The sequence below is a fragment of the Staurois parvus genome, unplaced genomic scaffold, assembly GCF_062004578.1.
Source record: "Staurois parvus isolate SC_StPar_1 unplaced genomic scaffold, SC_StPar_1.0 ptg001090l, whole genome shotgun sequence".
NCBI lineage: Eukaryota > Metazoa > Chordata > Amphibia > Anura > Ranidae > Staurois > Staurois parvus.
In genome coordinates, this window is record NW_028318886.1 from 389,332 (window position 1) to 408,976 (window position 19,645).

General features: G+C 44.5%; 1 protein-coding gene across 1 annotated transcript in view; it reads right to left on the reverse strand.

Moving 5' to 3' along the window:
• Nucleotides 1–19,645, reverse strand: part of PPP3CC (protein phosphatase 3 catalytic subunit gamma) — a 95,235-nt gene that overhangs the window by 36,637 nt on the left and 38,953 nt on the right. The window contains exons 2-4 of the mRNA XM_089658697.1: nucleotides 12,398–12,595; nucleotides 9,466–9,590; nucleotides 8,378–8,489 (exon numbers count right to left, since the gene is read on the reverse strand). Coding sequence (XP_089514823.1) covers nucleotides 8,378–8,489; nucleotides 9,466–9,590; nucleotides 12,398–12,595 — 435 coding nt within the window. The remainder of the gene's footprint in view (nucleotides 1–8,377; nucleotides 8,490–9,465; nucleotides 9,591–12,397; nucleotides 12,596–19,645) is intronic.

Genomic DNA, 19,645 nt, shown 5'->3' on the forward strand with positions numbered 1-19,645 from the left:
CTTAAAATGTGTATCATTGCGGTCAGACGGTCCCATTAAGGTGGTGCGCACAGTGCACTTACAAAGCGGTCCCACGGCCCTCACGCTCATTCCTCCTTCCTCCGTGGCAGCACTGGGAAGAAGTGACATAACTACACTTCCTTCCAGCCAGGCAGCTGCACAGCAGGGAAGAAAAGCACCACTGGACGCCAGGGAATGACTCTGCTAGGTACTTTTCCCGAGTTGTGGCAGGTTGATTGAGAGTGCACAAAAACAGGATGATGGGATGCGAGAAAGGAAGGGGGGCATGAAAGGGTGAGCTAAAGCAGGGCTTGGAAGGGGGAATTGAAGGAGTGCATGAAATGGGGAGGGAGGGGACTGAAAAACCCCCACAAAAATATTGCACAAACTATATTGTTTATTTAAAAAGCCACTGAAGACATTAATACTCCTAACTTCGTGTGCCTTTGAGAGAGTGGGAGGAAGAGGAGGCATTGCTCAACTTATACTACACAAGTTGTTTTGTGGAATAAATTGTGTTTCGGAAATTAAATTATTTTTGGGTCGCAACTTAATGACCAAGGACAAATGTGGGTCCTGAGGTTCCACAGTTGAGAATCACTGGTCTAGATCCATTTGTCAGTTCTTCAGACAATTCCACACTGAACCACGATGCATGTCTACGGGTGGGCAGATGTAAACAGATAATCATCAGTTTACATCTGCCTACATGCATGTCCATTCAGGTCCATTTTTTTTAATTGGGACAGCCAATGCCCAGGCCTGTTGAGAAATGGAACGGAAGTAAACGGATGCCATCTGTGAACATTCGTTCGGTTTATGTCCATTTTTAGGCAAGAAACATTTTTTGTTTATATTTTTGTCACATCTGATTAGTTTCTGCAACAACTAAGAAAAAACAGATGCAAAAAATGGATGTAGACTGATATGAACTGAACTAAACTGAACGGGATTATAAAGGTATAATTAAAGAAAAAAAAAAAAAAAGTCTATATTTATCTGCTCTTTTTAGTGTTTTGTGCAGAGCAGCCCTGATCCTCCTCTTCTCAGGTCCCCCGCCGACGTTCCTAGCTCCTCCCTCTTGTCAGCTGCCCCCACAGCAATCAGCTTACTATGGGGGCACCCGCTGCTGTGTGTGTCCATTCACCTACAGAGCCTCAGCTTGGCTCCGCTCTCTCTCTCTTCTCACTGGCTTGCTTGCTGTGACGGACAGCAGCCAATGGCTCCTGCTGCGGTCTCAGCCAATGAGAAGAGGGAGTCACGAGATAGCTGAGACTCCAGTGCACATCGCTGATCAAGAGGGGGCTTAGGTGAGGGTGGGGGGGGGGGGGGCCATATTTGTCCCATTGGGGAGATTTCCCTTCACTTCCTGTCCCACAGCCAAACAGAAAGTGAGAGGAGATTCCTGACCTGAATCCGTTTTTTCTTTGAAAAAATGTGACTGAACGGGTGACATTTGTTTGAAAGGGGTCTAAACCGTAATGCACTACATACTGGCGCATTATGACAGACTTACCTGTCAAAGGAAGTCCTACAGTGCTGTGATGTCAGCACTCGGTCACTTCCTGTCTTCCTTCTGGGTTCCATCTGTTCAGCCTCTTGAATGGCTGGGCCATGATGACATCACTCCCACACTTGTGAACAGTCACATCATAGTGGCACAGATCAGGTGTTGTGCTTGTTCACAGAGCTGAACATGCATGGCTCAGCGGAAATGATAGCGGACAGGCAGGAGGAAGCCTTTATGGCTGACGAGACCAATTGTCTCTTCTACCATAAAAATCATGCCTGGCAACATAATAAATATGAGTGGGTTTATTAACACTTTAACAGAAAATTTTAAGGATTTGCAGCAGAGAATGCAAAAACAAGAGACATGCATACATTGGATAGCAATGCTGTGTTGATACACCTTGATTGACAATCATAGCGGATATCACGACGAGTCAGTAATACACAATTCTGTTTTTATGGAAAGCCAGAAGAGAGCATTGTTGAGCAAAAATTAGAAGTGGGCCTGGGAAAAGCAGGGTTGGAGTAGTAGGACAAGGGTAAGAAGGGGTAGATGGGCACACTGGGGTTGTTAGGAGGGTGCAAGGCCCTGTTGGTGTGAAGAACCCATGGGGATCATAAGGCAATGAGATTTCATTCATCCACCTATAAGTTTTAATTTCACTGTGATTTTCCTGATATGCAAGCTTTTCCTAGGACAGCGAGGAAGTAATAAAATCAGAGACAGCCGTGCAACTAACATTTCCAGAAAGAGGTCAGCCGGGCAGCCTCTTTTTTTTTTTTTTTAGTGAAGGTTTTCTCTACTAGAAATAAAACCTTTAAATTGGCTGTGTGCATAAATCTTTAATCCACACACGTCAATATTTTATAGAGCCATCTTTATAAGCAATAAGAGCTTTGTAAGTATGCAGCAGATTTGCACAGTGTTCGTTGGCAATTTTGTCTCATTTACTCCAGGTTATTTGGGTTAGCCAGATCATGCCTGTGCAACACAATTCTCTGCTGGGATAAGGGCTGTGACTAGGCCACTGTACAATATGCACCTTTTCCCCTTTACCAAGTTAAGACCAAGTAGAGCTTCATAACATTTATTTTTAGGTAATAGCTACTCATATGTTAATCTCATATACAGGTTGGTGTTATTCAGACCTCTTAAAGTGAACCTGTGCTTTGTCTTGGCAGTTGCTGTCCCATCCCCAGCTTTGCAAACCCATCTTCTCTTGGAATTGAAGACAAAATGTCCCATATAAGCTCCTGTTTGGAGCTCACACATGGCTAAGGACGTTCCCCCCACAACCATGTGGCAACACTGGAAATTGGCTATTGGCTGCTCAGGCAACCAGAACTGCATTGTAGTAGGAATAGGGGAGAGACGCACGTTCCTCTATACCCAGAAGTACTTTTTTTTCTGAAGTGGGTGAACAGAGGTGATGTAGCAAAGAGATGGTAAATGTATAAATGGATGGAGGGGTGGATACTGTCAACCTGTGGCTTTGTAATATATGGGCTTTTACGCTCGTCTCTGCTGCTAAACACTGTAGCATCTATAAAACCTATATAGAGGAGCAGCAGCTTTTACAAACAGTAGGCAGCATGAGTATGAGGAGGGGTGAAGCAACATTTTTAACCTAAACTGTATTAGCCTTTAGTTCCATTTTAAGCATTGTACAGAAATGGTAGAATGTTTTTTGTTCTATGAATATAATAAATGTGACTTCCTCTAATGCATATACTTCTACCTCCTCAAAACTGATGAGCAGATGAACTGACAGTGAAAGTAGCACCACAGCCAACTCAAATATAGCAATAGAAACAATTAAGTTGCAGAAGGAAGCACAGAGGCAGACAGTGGCTACAGCAGACTAAACAGATGGGACAGGCTGACATGTGCTTCGTACTGAAAGCAGCTGGATCTCAGCTTCACAGATGGACATTGTGCAACAGATTGGACAAAGAGCAACAGGAGGGTCAGGGATTAAGTGCACAGCATATGTACAGGTGGCAGCATTAGCTTCAGCACTGGACGAGACTAGAGAACATTTTTATACAGTACATAAAATACATACACAGTGTAATATTAATGTTGCAGAACAAGCAGATATCGGGATTTCAAAGACATGTATTTAAGCAACTAGACATATGGAGGGATAAACACATGCACATAAGGACAGATGACAACAAGATCAGGTAAGAGAGAATGGTACGATTCACATAGAGAGGAAGACCATATACAGATTCAGCTTCAGATTTGTCCACGTACAAATATCAGAATAATACAACATGGAAACTGTATGAAAACTGGGGAATCAAAAACAACCAATCAGATTGTATAGTCTTACACTGGGCATAGATGGATAGAATTTCGGACGGTTCATAAGGGTCCAGCTAAATTGCAATCCATGTATGGCCATTCCTGTCCAACAGAAGTCGATCGAGAATGTTCGAAAATGTTTCTCAATCAGCAGCTACAGCCAGTCGGCTGTGGCCACTGATCAGTGTATTCTGACAATGGAGGAGTCCTGCTGTCAGAATACATTGTCTCGGTAGGGAGGATTCCACTATCCACCTTGCTTGTGTGGATGGAAAAATTTGGTCATCTTTTATCGATCAGCCCACTGGTTGATTAAACAAAACGAGTCATCTCTGGTCAGCTTTAGAATTGTTTTTTTTTATATTCACAAAAAAATGTAGCCGGATGTATATAGCTTTATTAATGCGTTAAAATTGACCCTTTGCGCCAAAGCCCAGATACAAGCAGCCCTGCCAGCTGAACTAAAAACATTCTCAATATGCTAAAAGGATTTGTGTACTCACATTTTATTTTGCTCCACTTCCTGTTATTCAGAGGCACTGGTGATATGGTCAGAGCCTCACAGCTGCCCCCCACCAGTGCCTTCCAGGAAGATCTTGTTTGTTAAAAATGTCTTTCCCCCCAAAATCTTGCGGTTTATAAACTGTGCCAGATCTTATACAGTGCATGCACCAAATCTGCCACGGAAGTCTTTGGTGGGCCAGCACAGAAGAGGAAGAATCCTGGCCACCATGTTTTTTTTTTCATACATATCTACATTATTTAACATGTATATGAATTACTGAAATACCAATTTTATTTTAATTAAAACAAAACTTTTAATTTCTCCTAAACAAGTTGAATTCTATTGCTGTGCAACCTGAGATGTCCTGTACACTGAAATTTATTTCAGGTTTGGTTTTTATTATGCTCTACTGGTGACAGAGGACAGAGACAAGACAGAGCAGAGAGCTGCAGTACATAAACTGGTGACAAGGAGATGGAATACAAATAGACAACACACAGAATAGAATTTAAAAGGACAGTTAAAGCAGAAAATATAGCACAGCTACAATAAAATAACTCAGGGCAGACATGCTTAAAAAAGGGTTTCATTGGCTAAATATTAAGAAAACTTAAAGTCCAGTATGTTACTTCCACTCTTCACTTCCCTTTTTATCACTGCTTTTATGGCATACAGTATCTCCACACCCATCAGTCACTAGAATCACACCCTGCTAGCACTGCCAGCACAATTGTGCATAGTAACACACTCACTGAAAGCTAAAGACCTTAGACTCCAATAAAGTAGTCACACAAAGTAAGCAGTTCAGGATAAGCAAACATGCAGCCTGTTCATTTTTGGTACATTTATTAAGATTTATTAAAAGCCAGCACTGGCATCTTTCTTACATCTTGCCATGCATCAAGGCAGAGATAGGGTAGAAAGTGATCAATCTAAGTGCCATACAATGCTTTAGCATTGTGCTTAAATCTGAACTCCAGGCACATATAAAATACACAAATCAATACAGTACTGTATTAATTGATAAATCATTCAATGTATTAAAAAAATGTGTGCAAATCTGAATTTAAATCTTGCAGGCCCCTTTACAGCAGAGCTAAGACTGGAACTGGGGATAACAAAAAGCCAATCTGTTTATGTGCTGACACGTAGCATGCTTATAGAAAGAAAGAGCATAGTGACAGAGGGATGAGTGCAAACAGACTGCTGCTTCTCCTTTCACTGTCCACTCACAGCTGGGGGGGAGGGTCAGACAAGACCTGTAAGTGTTACATAAAGGCCAAGTCAATCTTTTACAAAAGTAATAAATGCACGCATTTTACAGGTAAAATAACTGCATTTATTTTTTTCCCCCCTAAGGAGCCTGCAGAGCATTGCACCCATGATAAGTGGATTGTGGATGCAATGTCAGGGTTTTGCAGACACAGCTTCTACCCATACCTCTGTACAGGCTTTCTGTGAATGACTGAGCATTGTACCCATGAGTGGATTGTGGATGCAATGTCAGGGTCCTGCAGATACAGCTTTCTGCCCATAACTCTGTACAGGCTTTCTGTGAATGACTGAGCATTGTACCCATGAGTGGATTGTGGATGCAATGTCAGGATCCTGCAGACACAGCTTTCTGCCCATACCTCTGTACATGCTTTCTGTGAATGACTGACGCAGCTGTGCAGGAGGAGCATGACACAACTGTGCTGTTTTTAAAATCTGACAGCAGGTGCAGGGAGAGCAACCCCCACCCGATGTCGCGAGGGAAGGTGGGGGGGATTGGGGGTGCGGGGAGATGTAGCTGAACATTTTACATATTACACCCTAAATATGGGTATAAAATGTTCAGAAAGATTAACTTATCCTTTATATACTCCTCCCCAACTAGACTGGTTGGACAGAAATACAAATCCTTTGGCAGGTAAAATAGCCCCCACATAATGTATTTCATTTGTATATTTAGCAGTTTGCCTGGAGCTCGGTTTAAAGGAAAAGTCAGGTCACCTGTGAGGTCATCAGCTTTTCTGTAACCCCCCCCCCCCCCAACATGAAGAGAAAAATGTTGAAAAAAATTTTGGTCAAATAAATATGTTGGATGCTCTCACGTAAAATACTGTAGGTACAATGCCATTTGGAAATTTCAGAAACCTGTGAAAATACCATTACGTTGACTTCTGTTCACACAAACCTCTTTTGATTTAATATTTATGTTACAGTAACAGTCTATGCAAACAGTGTGCGTTCTGATGTAATGCTGAAAAAGCAAAAAAGCTCTCTTACATTAAAAGGCAAACTTTTATTTAAAGTGCTTCCAAAGTCAATTTTTAAAAAAATAACAAACATGTTATACTTACCTGCTCTGTCCCCCGATCCTCCTCTTCTCGGGTGCCAGTGCTCCTGTCCCCTCCGCCCCTTGCCGTATGCCCCATAGCAGGTCACTTGCTAAAGGGGCACTCATGCATGCTTGCTCCAAACCTGGCTCTGTGTGTCCATTGACACACACAGTGAGAGACTTGACCCCACCCCACACTCCCTCCTCACTGGCTGTGATTGACAACAGCAGGACTCCTGCAGTTTCTGAACAAATAAGGAGGGAGAGAGGCAAGAGAGCCACTGCTTTCATGTACATTGCTGGATCGAGATCGGGCTCGGATAAGTATAAAAAGGGGCTGGGGGTGAACCTGCTAGCAGAAGGTTTTTTTACCTTAATGCATAAATAACCTTCTGCCTTTAGAACCACTTTAAGCATGATATCCTTTACAGTTTTTCAGTAATATTTTGAAATAAACAAAAACTGTGCAAAACAGAGTTGCAAAAAACTTAGTTTTACTACCCTAATTGAAACCATCCAAATAAAGATATATTGGTAATGAAAAAAAATGTACACTAAGCCAGGTAGGTTACAAAACCTAAAAAAAGGTGCACAACTGAGACATCTATGAAAAAAATAAAACCCCAAAAAGTTGAAGCTTAAAGTGATACTAAGGTTGATTTTTTTTTTTTTCTAGAACAAACATGTTATACTTGCCTGCTCTGTTCAGTGGTGTTTCACAGAGCAGTACGAATCCTCCCTCTTCTTGGGTCTTTCTTTCCTGTCAGGTGCCCCCATTGCAACAGCTTGCTCTGGGGGCATGCTAGCAGAGGAACTCCTGAGCCGAGGCTTCATTCACACACAGAGTTGCAGCTCAGCCCTGCCCCCTCCCTTTCCTGATTGGATCACTGGCTGTGATTGACAGCAGTGGGAGCCAAGGAATCCCGCTGCTGCCTCAGCCAATCAGGAGTGAGATTCCCTAGAACACTGAGACTCTTGTGGACATCGCTGGATCAGAATGGGGCTCAGGTAAGTGTAAGGGTGGGATGGGGGGGCTGCTACACTCAGAAGGATTTTTACCTTCATGCAAAGAATGCATGAAGGTAAAAAACCCTGAGCCTTTACAACCACTTTAAAGAAAACTCATTAGTCATTCACGGCAAAGTGACCTGATGACCTTGCTTACCACCTGATCCACTTACTTACCATACCCATGCTCTCCGGCTGCTCTGTTCTTTTATCAGAGGTGCGAGTAAAACTGTACAAACTTACACAGTATTGATATTGTCATTATTTCACATCACATCTGTCAGTCCTGGTGATTGGCCATTTAAGCCTAAACATTGCATCTTGGAATAACGTGACATGATCCCCAAACCCAGAATCACTAGGTATTTCACAAAGACCTAGTTGTTAATCTACAAACTTCCATGTTCAGTAAAATAACAAAATTATATCAGGGCAAGCCCTTATAATAATGCAAACATCATATTAAAAATTACTCTAAGGTACAACACTCACTACACTATCCATTCACTATGCTTTCCCTCTAAAAAAACCAAAACAAAAAAACCCCCCTACATTTATGAACAGATTTTACATCAACCATTAAAGGTGTTGTAGCTCATTCACAGAATGTAACCTTAAAATGAGGTTTTAGAGGTGAACTAAGACATTCCAACAATATCTTTGGTAACAGAGTATGGAACAACAAGATCCAAAGAGACATATTATAGTCTATACTTACATTCTTGCTTGAAGGTGAAATACTCTGTTAAGTGTCGGCACTCGTGGTTCCCTCGCAGCAGAAACAGGGTTTTGGGGTGGATAATTTTCAGGCTCCAAAGGTAAAGGACACACTGGAAGAAGACAGAACCAACAGCAATGTTCAGAAGTAAGCTATACCGTAACTGCACATATGCAGATACTGTCCTGTATATAAGATGTACCAAAAGGTCTAAGGAAACCAATAGGATTCTTCCATTACATTATTTGAAACATAAGGACATGAGTGGCTGTTGGGGCTAACATGAACAGGTCTTCCTTTAGACCAACCTCTTCAACACAAAAGGAACCTATCAGGGCCTGGATCACCTGCTGTTGGCACTGTGATTCCCTGGGCTGAGGGCTGAAGTTCCAGTGTCCACCATCGAGTGTTTCCCAGAGCATCCTGTAATCAGTCTCCACCTGATGCTGGTTGCTGGGAGGATATTTAGATCCTTCTGTTTTAGTGCCGCCTCTTGCTCTAGGGTTTTGCTGCTGCCAGATCTTGTTGCCAGTTATCCTGACCTGGCTCCTGCCTAGTACTTTGTACCTTTTCTTCTTTGTTCCTGACCACAGTTCCACACCACTAGTTTTTCTTGCTTCTCTCTGTTCCTCATGTTGGATATATTGTATATAGTTAGTGGTTAGATTGTTTTTTTTTGTTTGTTAGATTTATTAGTCAGGTATTCTGTCATTGGGGTTTTGTTCATGTTATTTTTATGCTTGCTGATGGATTTTGTTTCACTGTAAATAAATTTCACTGTAGCCACATAGATCTGGTCATTCCTGACAGAACCCTTAGGATAACATTCCAGTCTTTATATTGATGGCCAGTAGGAAGAATGCTCCTTACACTTGTGGTCATTGGGAAGAATTACCCCCTAAAGATAACTAAAAAGATCAATAATGTCAGTGGGAACTTATCTGAGAGGCAAATATTACTCATTGCTCAAGGAACCCCTAGCTACCTCTGAAGGAACCTGAGGGTTCCATGGAATCCTTGTTGAGAAACCTTTAGACCGTAGAATAAATTAGGTCTGTGGCACACTTGACAATCTACGTTGCACTGACCTCTATACTGAAATATCCTCGGTCCACGTAGTCCCCCAAGAAGAGGTAGCGTGTGGTGTGAGGAGAACCGCCAACCTCAAACAACTTCATTAGGTCAAAAAACTGTCCATGGATATCCCCACACACTGCAAGAAGAAACAAATACAACATTTAAGGTGTGAAACAGGTTTTAGGTAGACAAAATTAAAAAAACTTTACTATACATTAGAATAGCTATATAGTACAGTGTTTGCTTTCATTCGTTTAATTCAGTGTTGGAAGCTTTTTGAAGGTTATTTAGTTTATTTCTAATGTTCTTTTTTTAGTCAAAGCCCCCTTTACGTATGCAGCCCAGTCTAAAAAATGTAAATGTTACCTATCAATGGGAAACCTCAGCCTGAAACAAGGCACGCAGCCGTCTTGATAAAATTAACTTTACATCAGAAACACCCCCCATCAAAGGATCCCCCATAACATCAGAACCTTCCCCCCTTTAGGTTAGAGGTCTTACCTTCACATCAGAAGCCCCTCATCATGTCTGTCTCCCCATAAATGAGAGCCCTCATCACATCAGAGTCACCTCTATACAGAGGCTCCCTTTCCCAACCACATAGTCCCCTCCTTACATTAAAGTCCATCCCTTTGGCTCCAGCAGCATGGCAGAGGGCGGGAGGTGGAGGGTCTCTGGAGGAGGCAAAACTCTGTCTTCTCCTGAATGCCGGATCAGAGTAATGCATTGCCAGGGTGGAGGAAAGTTGGCTGCAATCACCATATCAGTGAATAATGCACGGCGTCCTGGCCCTAAAGTGTTGCTGGTTGTCCAGGTGCTGGCAGCCAGCCCACACCATTTAACTCATGACACTGATTATTATCATACAGGATTTATATAGTGCCAACAGTTTGCGCAGAGCTTCACAAAATTAATCAATGGCAAACTGAGTACCAAGCTCACGACACTCCGAGAGAACCCTGAAAACACCCTGGTTGAAAAACACTTATCTAGGAAATATGCACCTACAATAAATCTTTGCCAGAAAAGATGCTCTCTTGATCCAGCAGACATACAGGTGAAACTCGAAAAATTAGAATATCGTGCAAAAGTGCATTTATTTCAGTAATACAACTTAAAAGGTGAAACTAATATATGAGATAGACTCATTACATGCAAAGCAAGAGAGTTCAAGCCGTGATTTGTTATATTTGTGATGATTATGGCTTACAGCTCATGAAAACCCCAAATCCACAATCTCAGAAAATTAGAATATTACATGCAATCAATAAAACAAGGATTGTACATAGAACAAAATCGGACCTCTGAAAAGTATAATCATGCATATGTACTCAGTACTTGGTTTGGGCCCCTTTTGCAGCAATTACTGCCTCAATGCGGCGTGGCATGAAAGCTATCAGCCTGTGGCACTGCTGAGGTGTTATGGAAGACCAGGATGCTTCAATAGCGGCCTTCAGATCTTCTGCATTGTTCGGTCTCATGTCTCATCTTCTCTTGGCAATGCCCCATAGATTCTCTATGGGGTTCAGGTCAGGCGAGTTTGCTGGCCAATCAAGCACAGTAATCCCACGGATATTGAACCAGGTTTTGGTGCTTTTGGCAGTGTGGGCAGGTGCCAAGTCCTGCTGGAAAATGAAGTCAGCATCCCCATAAAGCTCGTCAGTGGAAGGAAGCATGAAGTGCTCCAAAATCTCCTGGTAGACGGCTGCGTTGACCCTGGACTTAATGAAGCACAGTGTACCAACACCAGCAGATGACATGGCTCCCCAAATCAACACAGACTTCACACTGGACTTCAAGCATCTTGCAGTGTGTGCCTCTCCATTCTTCCTCCATACTCTGGGTCCTTGGTTTCCAAATGAGATGCAAAAGTTGCTCTCATCAGAAAAGAGGACTTTGGACCACTGAGCAACAGACCAGGTCTGTTTTTCTTTAGCCCAGGTAAGACGCTTCTGACGTTGTTTGTTGTTTAGGAGCGGCTTGACAAGAGGAATACGACATTTGAAGCCCATGTCCAGGATCCGTCTGTGTGTGGTGGCTCTTGATGCACTGACTCCAGTCTCAGTCGACTCCTTGTGAAAGTCCCCAACACTTTTGAATGTCCTTTTCCTGACAATCCTCTCCAGGCTGCGGTCATCCCTGCTGCTTGTGCACCTTTTTCTTCCACATTTTTCCCTTCCACATAACTTTCTATTAATGTGCTTTGATACAGCACTTTGGAAACATCCAACTTCTTTTGCAATTACCTTTTGAGGCTTTCCCTCTTTATGGAGGGTGTCAATGATGGTTTTCTGCACAACTGTCAGGTCAGCAGTCTTTCCCATGATTGTGATTCCTACTGAACCAGACTGAGAGACCATTTAAAGGCTCAGAAACCCTTTGCAGGTGTTATGGCTTAATTAGCTGATTAGAGTGGGACACTTTGAGACTAGAATATTACACCTTTTCACAATATTCAAATTTTCTGAGATTGTGGATTTTTGGTTTTCATGAGCTGTAAGCCATAATCATCACAATTATGACAAATCACGGCTTGAACTATCTTGCTTTGCATGTAATGAGTCTCATATATTAGTTTCACCTTTTAAGCTGCATTACTGAAATAAATGCACTTTTGCACGATATTCTAATTTTTCGAGTTTCACCTGTATATTGCTTACAAGTTCTATCATTGTAGTATACATACCGATACAGAGATTATATGACAATAAGAAAACTATTATTGTAAAGGTATTAGTCATGATGACTATTAGTCAATGATAATGAAGCAATGGTCATAGGATGTATCAATGGTCATAAGGTGTGTTAAGTCTAGCTATCCAAGTGGCATAAAAAATTGTATCAAGTCATTACATTGATGAGCATCAATGACTTGTCCTTGGCTGTAAAGATATTAAAACTACTCGACTGAGCATAAGGTAAATATGGATGTGGCCAACTTGCCTGTAATGGGGGCTTCCACTTCAAGCATGGTTTTCTCATGTCGCAAAATGGCTGCTCCCTCACGGATTATACGTAAAGCCGCCTCTTCCTCCAGTCTCCCCTCCTTGATCAGGTGATTCTTCAGCGTTTCCAGCTGAGGACGGCCTTCCACAAATACTTCATTCATAGTCAGCCGCCGCGTGGGCGGAAAAGGGACAGCTGCAATGAAAAAAAGTAATCATTGTCTAATAGAAGGATGGGTATTGAATAATGAAATGACAATGCAAAAGGAAGAGCACAAATACTATAAGGCAAATAGCAACCTCCATCAAGAGTGTCTACTCAGGAAATGGGAAAAAAATCAGGGCACCTGTGTCCTCTCCTTCAGTGTACTGATAAAAATGAGCTAGCAACAATAAAGTAGTAACACTTGAATGCAGCCAAGGTCCATTGCCCCTGCCACTTTCTCTTGTACTTTGGCAGCCATGGTCAATGTATGGATCATTATAACCTAATAATGGCAATCTAACTAGCACAGCCAAATAGAAAATGCCCAGGTCTTCATGTCATAGTCGGCCAACTACACGAGTCTTCCAGTCACATGTGGTAGCACTACCTGACAGTGATCCACTGCATAAATCCAAGTTAGACAAAATCAAGTAGCATTCATAAGCTAGTCAGCAGAATCTAGGGACAGTATAAACATGTCAATTTATTGAAAAAATAAAAACAAAACAAAAAAAGCTCAAAAACAGGCAAGTGTCCAATATGAAGTTCACAGACTACCTGGCTTCAATGATCTGTTCAGATACAACTGGCCAACACTGCCCTAAAAACTGAGATACAGAGTATAAATGTCCTATAAACTGATTTATGAAGAAAAGAGAAGTCTTACAACATAAAAGATATATCCACCAGAGGTCAAGAGAAGGTGCATGTTTATTCCAGTTAGACAAGATGTTGTGTTGGAGAGTTCTCAAATTAAATAGGGCGAATGGTACAGCACTGAAGGAGGCTACCATGAGGCCTAGTACTCTCAAGAATCCTCAGACTGTGGGATTCTCTTTGGTCTCAAATCTTGAGGATGGGCTCTGAGTAAAAGGATTTTCTTTTCTGAAAGAAAAACCTTTGTTTGGGATGTGTCCAGGACTATACCCGAGTATTCCAGAAGAAGAGAAGGCTGGAAAGCAGATTTTTGGAAGATGATCACTAAACCGAAGGCCTGGAGCATCTGAATTGTCTTGTGGATTTTTGCAGACAGCTGTCAGGGACGGGAGTCCTTCAGGAAAAGGTCGTCCACATAACTTGTGACCTGGATGTCCTGAGTTCCAAGAAGCGTAAGAACAAATGCTAGGACCTTTTTGAATACTCTTGGATCAGAGACTGAAGAGCAATGCGAAAAACTAGATGTCAGGGCTCTGTCCTCGGCAGAGGTGTTAGGAGACCTGGCACCCCTGCCAGTACCTTGCATGACCACAGAAGTTCATATCGGATCAAATTTGGCTCCAAACGGCCTTTATAAGGAAGCCCTGCACTACTCTCAGGTGCTGGTTGATCTCTGGCTTCCCAGTACCTTGTTCCTGTGCAATTGTGATCTGTGATTTCCTGATACCGACTCGGCTTGCTCTTGGACCTGTCTTCTCTGCTTAAATCCTGATCTAACCTCGGCTTGGCTAACAGATATTCCCTCTTGCTCCTCTGTGTATGACCTCGGCTATCCCATCTGACCACGTCTGCTCTGATTTCCACCTGGTACCTGACCTCGGCTTTGAACTGGCCATCCTGTGATCCTCTGTTTCCCGGAAGGCTTGCATACCTCGCACAGGCACCACCTGTCTGCAGATCTCATCTCAGTGCATCAGCTGTGCTCCTGGGTGGACCACCAACGAGCACCCCTACAGGCGACCTGTGCCACTTTGGGCCTGACTCCTGCTTTCCCACTCTCAGGGGAGTCTGGAACTTAGCTGCAAGGGAAGCCCTCTCTCCATTGGCCTCTAACACCAGGTACGTGATACTAGAAATAGCGGTTTGCCACTGCAAAGTGCAGAAAGCGCTGATGAGGTGCATAAATGGGAATATGCAGAAAGGGATTTGTAATGTGAAGAATTGAAGGATTTTAAGTCCAGAATAGGGCGAAACCACCCATCAGCTTCAGCGGACTAGGCTTTGAACCAGAAGATTGAGTGCGTGTGAATGGAGATTACAGCCATTCTGAAAATTTGTCTCTTGACATGTTCTAGAGCAGGGGTGTCCAACCTGCTTTTTTATTTTTAAAATGCGTTTACATTTAGCGAACGCATGCTGCTGAAGAAAGGTCTCTAACAGTCTCTTTACTGGACTTTTATAAGTTTTATTTTCCCAAATTAAAATATCCCATTCTTCACAACCACTCCTCACCACTCCTCCTTCAAGTCATGAGGTTTCAGCAGCACCTATATTTGTGAACGACTAATTACAAGGATGAAACACATGAAGGGCAAAATTAGAACCAAAATATCAGATAAGCTCCTTAAGAATTCATTGAGAATTGCTACTACATCCATCAAACCAGATAGTGTTGAGTTAGTTTATCAAAAACTGTGCCAAAATATCACACTAGTTTTATGTTACACTCTTACTTTTAGAATAAAAAAATTTTACAGAAAAAATTAAGTTTTTTTACTCAGATATGTACATTATCTATATCAATGATTGTTAACTTGTGATCTGTCCAACGTTTTCTGCTCATTGTCTATCCTTATTGTTATATGTGTTATGTGTGGCACAAGGCAATTCCTCTTCTTCCAATGTGGTCCAGAAAAGTCAAAAGGTTGGACACCACTGTTCTAGGGCGGGGGTCAGCAACCTGTAGATTATGGTCTACCAATAGATCATGGCCAGATGACTGGTATACCGTGATCTGGGCTTGCTAACCCACCATCCCAGAGCATCAAACAGAGTGCCATGCAGAGGGACTACTTGTAAAGTTGGAGCTGTAGTAGGGAGCAAGAGCTGCATAAGCTGATGCCTCCTCTGTAGTGCTGGCTCCTGTCAAATGCAGAGTGATAGCAAGTGCACTCCACCTCCTATCCCGACTAGTGGTCTCCAGAGTGGTGCCAGCAGCGGGAAAGAGAAGATCTTCAGGTCAGTGTGAAGCAGTGCACTGGGCATATTAGTTTAGGGTTGATTTATATAGCGCCAACAGTTTACACAGAGCTTTACAATATAAGGGGGACAGTACAATTACAATACAGAAGGAATTGGAGGGCTCTGCTCGAGGAGCTTACAATCTAGAGGGAGGGGGAGGTGGTACAAAAGGTAATAGCTGCAGGGGATGATCTGATGGAGGTGACAAGTACAGTTCTTAGGTGGAGGTGGGGTAGGCTTCCCTGAATAAATGACTTTTCAAGGATTGTCTAAAGGTGGACAGGGTAGGAGCTAACCGGACATACTGGGGGAGGGAGTTCCAGAGGATTGGAGAGGCTCTGGAGAAGTCCTGGAGGTGAGAGTGGGAGGAGGTGACAAGGGAACTAAGGAGCAGGAAGTCTTGGGAGGAGCGGAGAGGACAGTTTGGGTGATATCTGCAGATGAGGTTGGTGATTTAGCTGGGGGCGATGTTGTGGATGGCCTTGTATGTTGTGGTTAGTATGCTAAATGTTATAGTTAGGATGTGTTTTATCACACTCACACTACAGTGGCCAGGGGTGTACACATGCCACAGCAGGAGTTATATGCTCTGTCATGGTTGGTTGGTGTAGCACCTGCCAAATATCATCTATTCAAGTGAATGTGGCCACTTTGCAAGTGCCCTGCACCCTTGTGCATCACATAAAACATAGGGTTAAAGCAGGCAGTGTTGTGTTGCCTTCTCACCACTTGCTTTAGCCCCTTGGACTCCGCAGAAGCATGCATTCGCCAGGTACTTGCAGAGTGTCCCGAATTACTTGAATGAATCGCGATTGGCAGGTGGTAGCACCCACAAAAAACAACAGGGGCACCTCAGCAGCTAAAGGGGGTAGGGATTGGAGGGCAAAACTGTGGCTCAACCACAAGGTCTTGCCACCCCCATCTTTACATGTGAACAAGCCCTAAGGGCTGCCGAATGCAACTAAGGGTTCATTCACAAGTGCAGCAGGCAATGCTGCTCCTCTGAAAAGTGATAAGAGTGTGTTTGACAAGTGGTGAGGAGGCGATATGTTGCCTCCTCATCACTTAATTCAACCCATGATTGCCGTGCAATGCAAGCAATTGCAACACGGTAGTACGGCAATTAGAGGTTAAAATCAGGTGTGAGGAGGCGACACTGTGCCCGGTGATCTTTGAATTCTCCCATGCTGTTCAAGTAGATCTCCACCTCTTTAAGGTTGCCTACCCCTGTTCTAGGGCATCTACAAAAACAAGCACAGTGGAAGGTAATTGTTCTGGAATTCCAGTCCTGGAATACAGGATCCTCTTGGGTGTTCATTGCCCTAGCTGCCGTCTGATATATTGAAACTGAATCAAGAGCTGCCTGCAGGGCTGGGCCTGCCAGAATAAAGGGGGCCTTCAGAAGTGTCTCAAACTTTCTGTCTGCAGAACCTTTGAATGAAGGAGCATCTTCATTGCAAGCACCCTAAGACTGGAGGTGTGTTACTGGCTGGATCGCCGGGCACTGCGTCCTATACACTGATATAAAAAGAGAAAATTCCTATTCTATAAATGGGATCTATACACCGCACACTGTGTCCTATACACTGATATATAGAGGAGAAAAGTCCTATAATATAAATGAGATCTATACACCGCACACTGCATCCTATACATTGATATACAGAGGGAAAAAGTCCTATTATATAATTGAGATCTATACACCGCACACTGCATGCTATACATGGACATACAGAGGGGAAAAAGCCCTATAATATGCCATATTTTGCGCTCCATAAGACGCACCTAGGTTTTAGAGGTGAAAAACAAGAAAAAAATGTAACCAGAGACTGCGGACACAGTACAGGGAATGACCAGAGACTGCGGAGACAGTACAGGGAATGACCAGAGACTGCGGGCACAGTACAGGGAATGACCAGAGACTGCAGGTACAGTACAGGGAATGACCAGAGACCGCGGACACAGTACAGGGGATGACCAGAGACCGCGGACACAGTACAGGGGATGACCAGAGACCGCGGACACAGTACAGGGGATGACCAGAGACCGCGGACACAGTACAGGGGATGACCAGAGACCGCGGACACAGTACAGGGGATGACCAGAGACCGCGGACACAGTACAGGGGATGACCAGAGACCGCGGACACAGTACAGGGGATGACCAGAGACCGCGGACACAGTACAGGGAATGACCAGAGACCGCGGACACAGTACAGGGGATGACCAGAGACCGCGGACACAGTACAGGGGATGACCAGAGACCGCGGACACAGTACAGGGGATGACCAGAGACCGCGGACACAGTACAGGGGATGACCAGAGACCGCGGACACAGTACAGGGGATGACCAGAGACCGCGGACACAGTACAGGGGATGACCAGAGACCGCGGGCATAGTACAGATGACCAGAGACCGGGAGCATAGTACAGGGGATGACCAGAGACCGCGGACATAGTACAGGAGATGACCAGAGACTGCGGACATAGTACAGGGAAAATGCCAGGGACTGCGGACATAGTACAGGGGATGACCAGAGACTGCGGACATAGTACAGGGGATGACCAGAGACTGCGGACACAGTACAGGGGATGACCAGAGACTGCGGACATAGTACAGATGACCAGAGACTGCGGACATAGTACAGATGACCAGAGACTGCGGACATAGTACAGGGAAAATGCCAGGGACGGCGGACATAGTACAGGGGATGACCAGAGACTGCGGACATAGTACAGGGGATGACCAGAGACTGCGGACATAGTACAGGGGATGACCAGAGACTGCGGACATAGTACAGGGGATGACCAGAGACTACTGACAGTACAGGGGATGGCCAGAGACTGCAGACAGTACAGGGGATGACCAGAGACTGCAGACAGTACAGGGGATGACCAGAGACTGCAGACAGTACAGGGGATGACCAGAGACTGCAGACAGTACAGGGGATGACCAGAGACTGCAGACAGTACAGGGGATGACCAGAGACTGCAGACAGTACAGGGGATGACCAGAGACTGCAGACAGTACAGGGGATGACCAGAGACTGCAGACAGTACAGGGGATGACCAGAGACTGCAGACAGTACAGGGGATGACCAGAGACTGCAGACAGTACAGGGGATGACCAGAGACTGCAGACAGTACAGGGGATGACCAGAGACTGCAGACAGTACAGGGGATGACCAGAGACTGCAGACAGTACAGGGGATGACCAGAGACTGCAGACAGTACAGGGGATGACCAGAGACTGCAGACAGTACAGGGGATGACCAGAGACTGCAGACAGTACAGGGGATGACCAGAGACCGCAGACAGTACAGGGGGTGACCAGAGACCGCAGACAGTACAGGGGATGACCAGAGACCGCGGACACAGTACAGGGGATGACCAGAGACCGCGGACACAGTACAGGGGATGACCAGAGACCGCGGACACAGTACAGGGGATGACCAGAGACCGCGGACACAGTACAGGGGATGACCAGAGACCGCGGGCATAGTACAGATGACCAGAGACCGGGAGCATAGTACAGGGGATGACCAGAGACCGCGGACATAGTACAGGAGATGACCAGAGACTGCGGACATAGTACAGGGAAAATGCCAGGGACTGCGGACATAGTACAGGGGATGACCAGAGACTGCGGACATAGTACAGGGGATGACCAGAGACTGCGGACATAGTACAGGGGATGACCAGAGACTGCGGACATAGTACAGGGGATGACCAGAGACTGCGGACACAGTACAGGGGATGACCAGAGACTGCGGACATAGTACAGATGACCAGAGACTGCGGACATAGTACAGATGACCAGAGACTGCGGACATAGTACAGGGAAAATGCCAGGGACGGCGGACATAGTACAGGGGATGACCAGAGACTGCGGACATAGTACAGGGGATGACCAGAGACTGCGGACATAGTACAGGGGATGACCAGAGACTGCGGACATAGTACAGGGGATGACCAGAGACTGCAGACAGTACAGGGGATGACCAGAGACTGCAGACAGTACAGGGGATGACCAGAGACTGCAGACAGTACAGGGGATGACCAGAGACTGCAGACAGTACAGGGGATGACCAAGAGACTGTGGGGAGGGAGGGGGAGCGGGTATCTGAAGTTGTCCTTTCTTTAG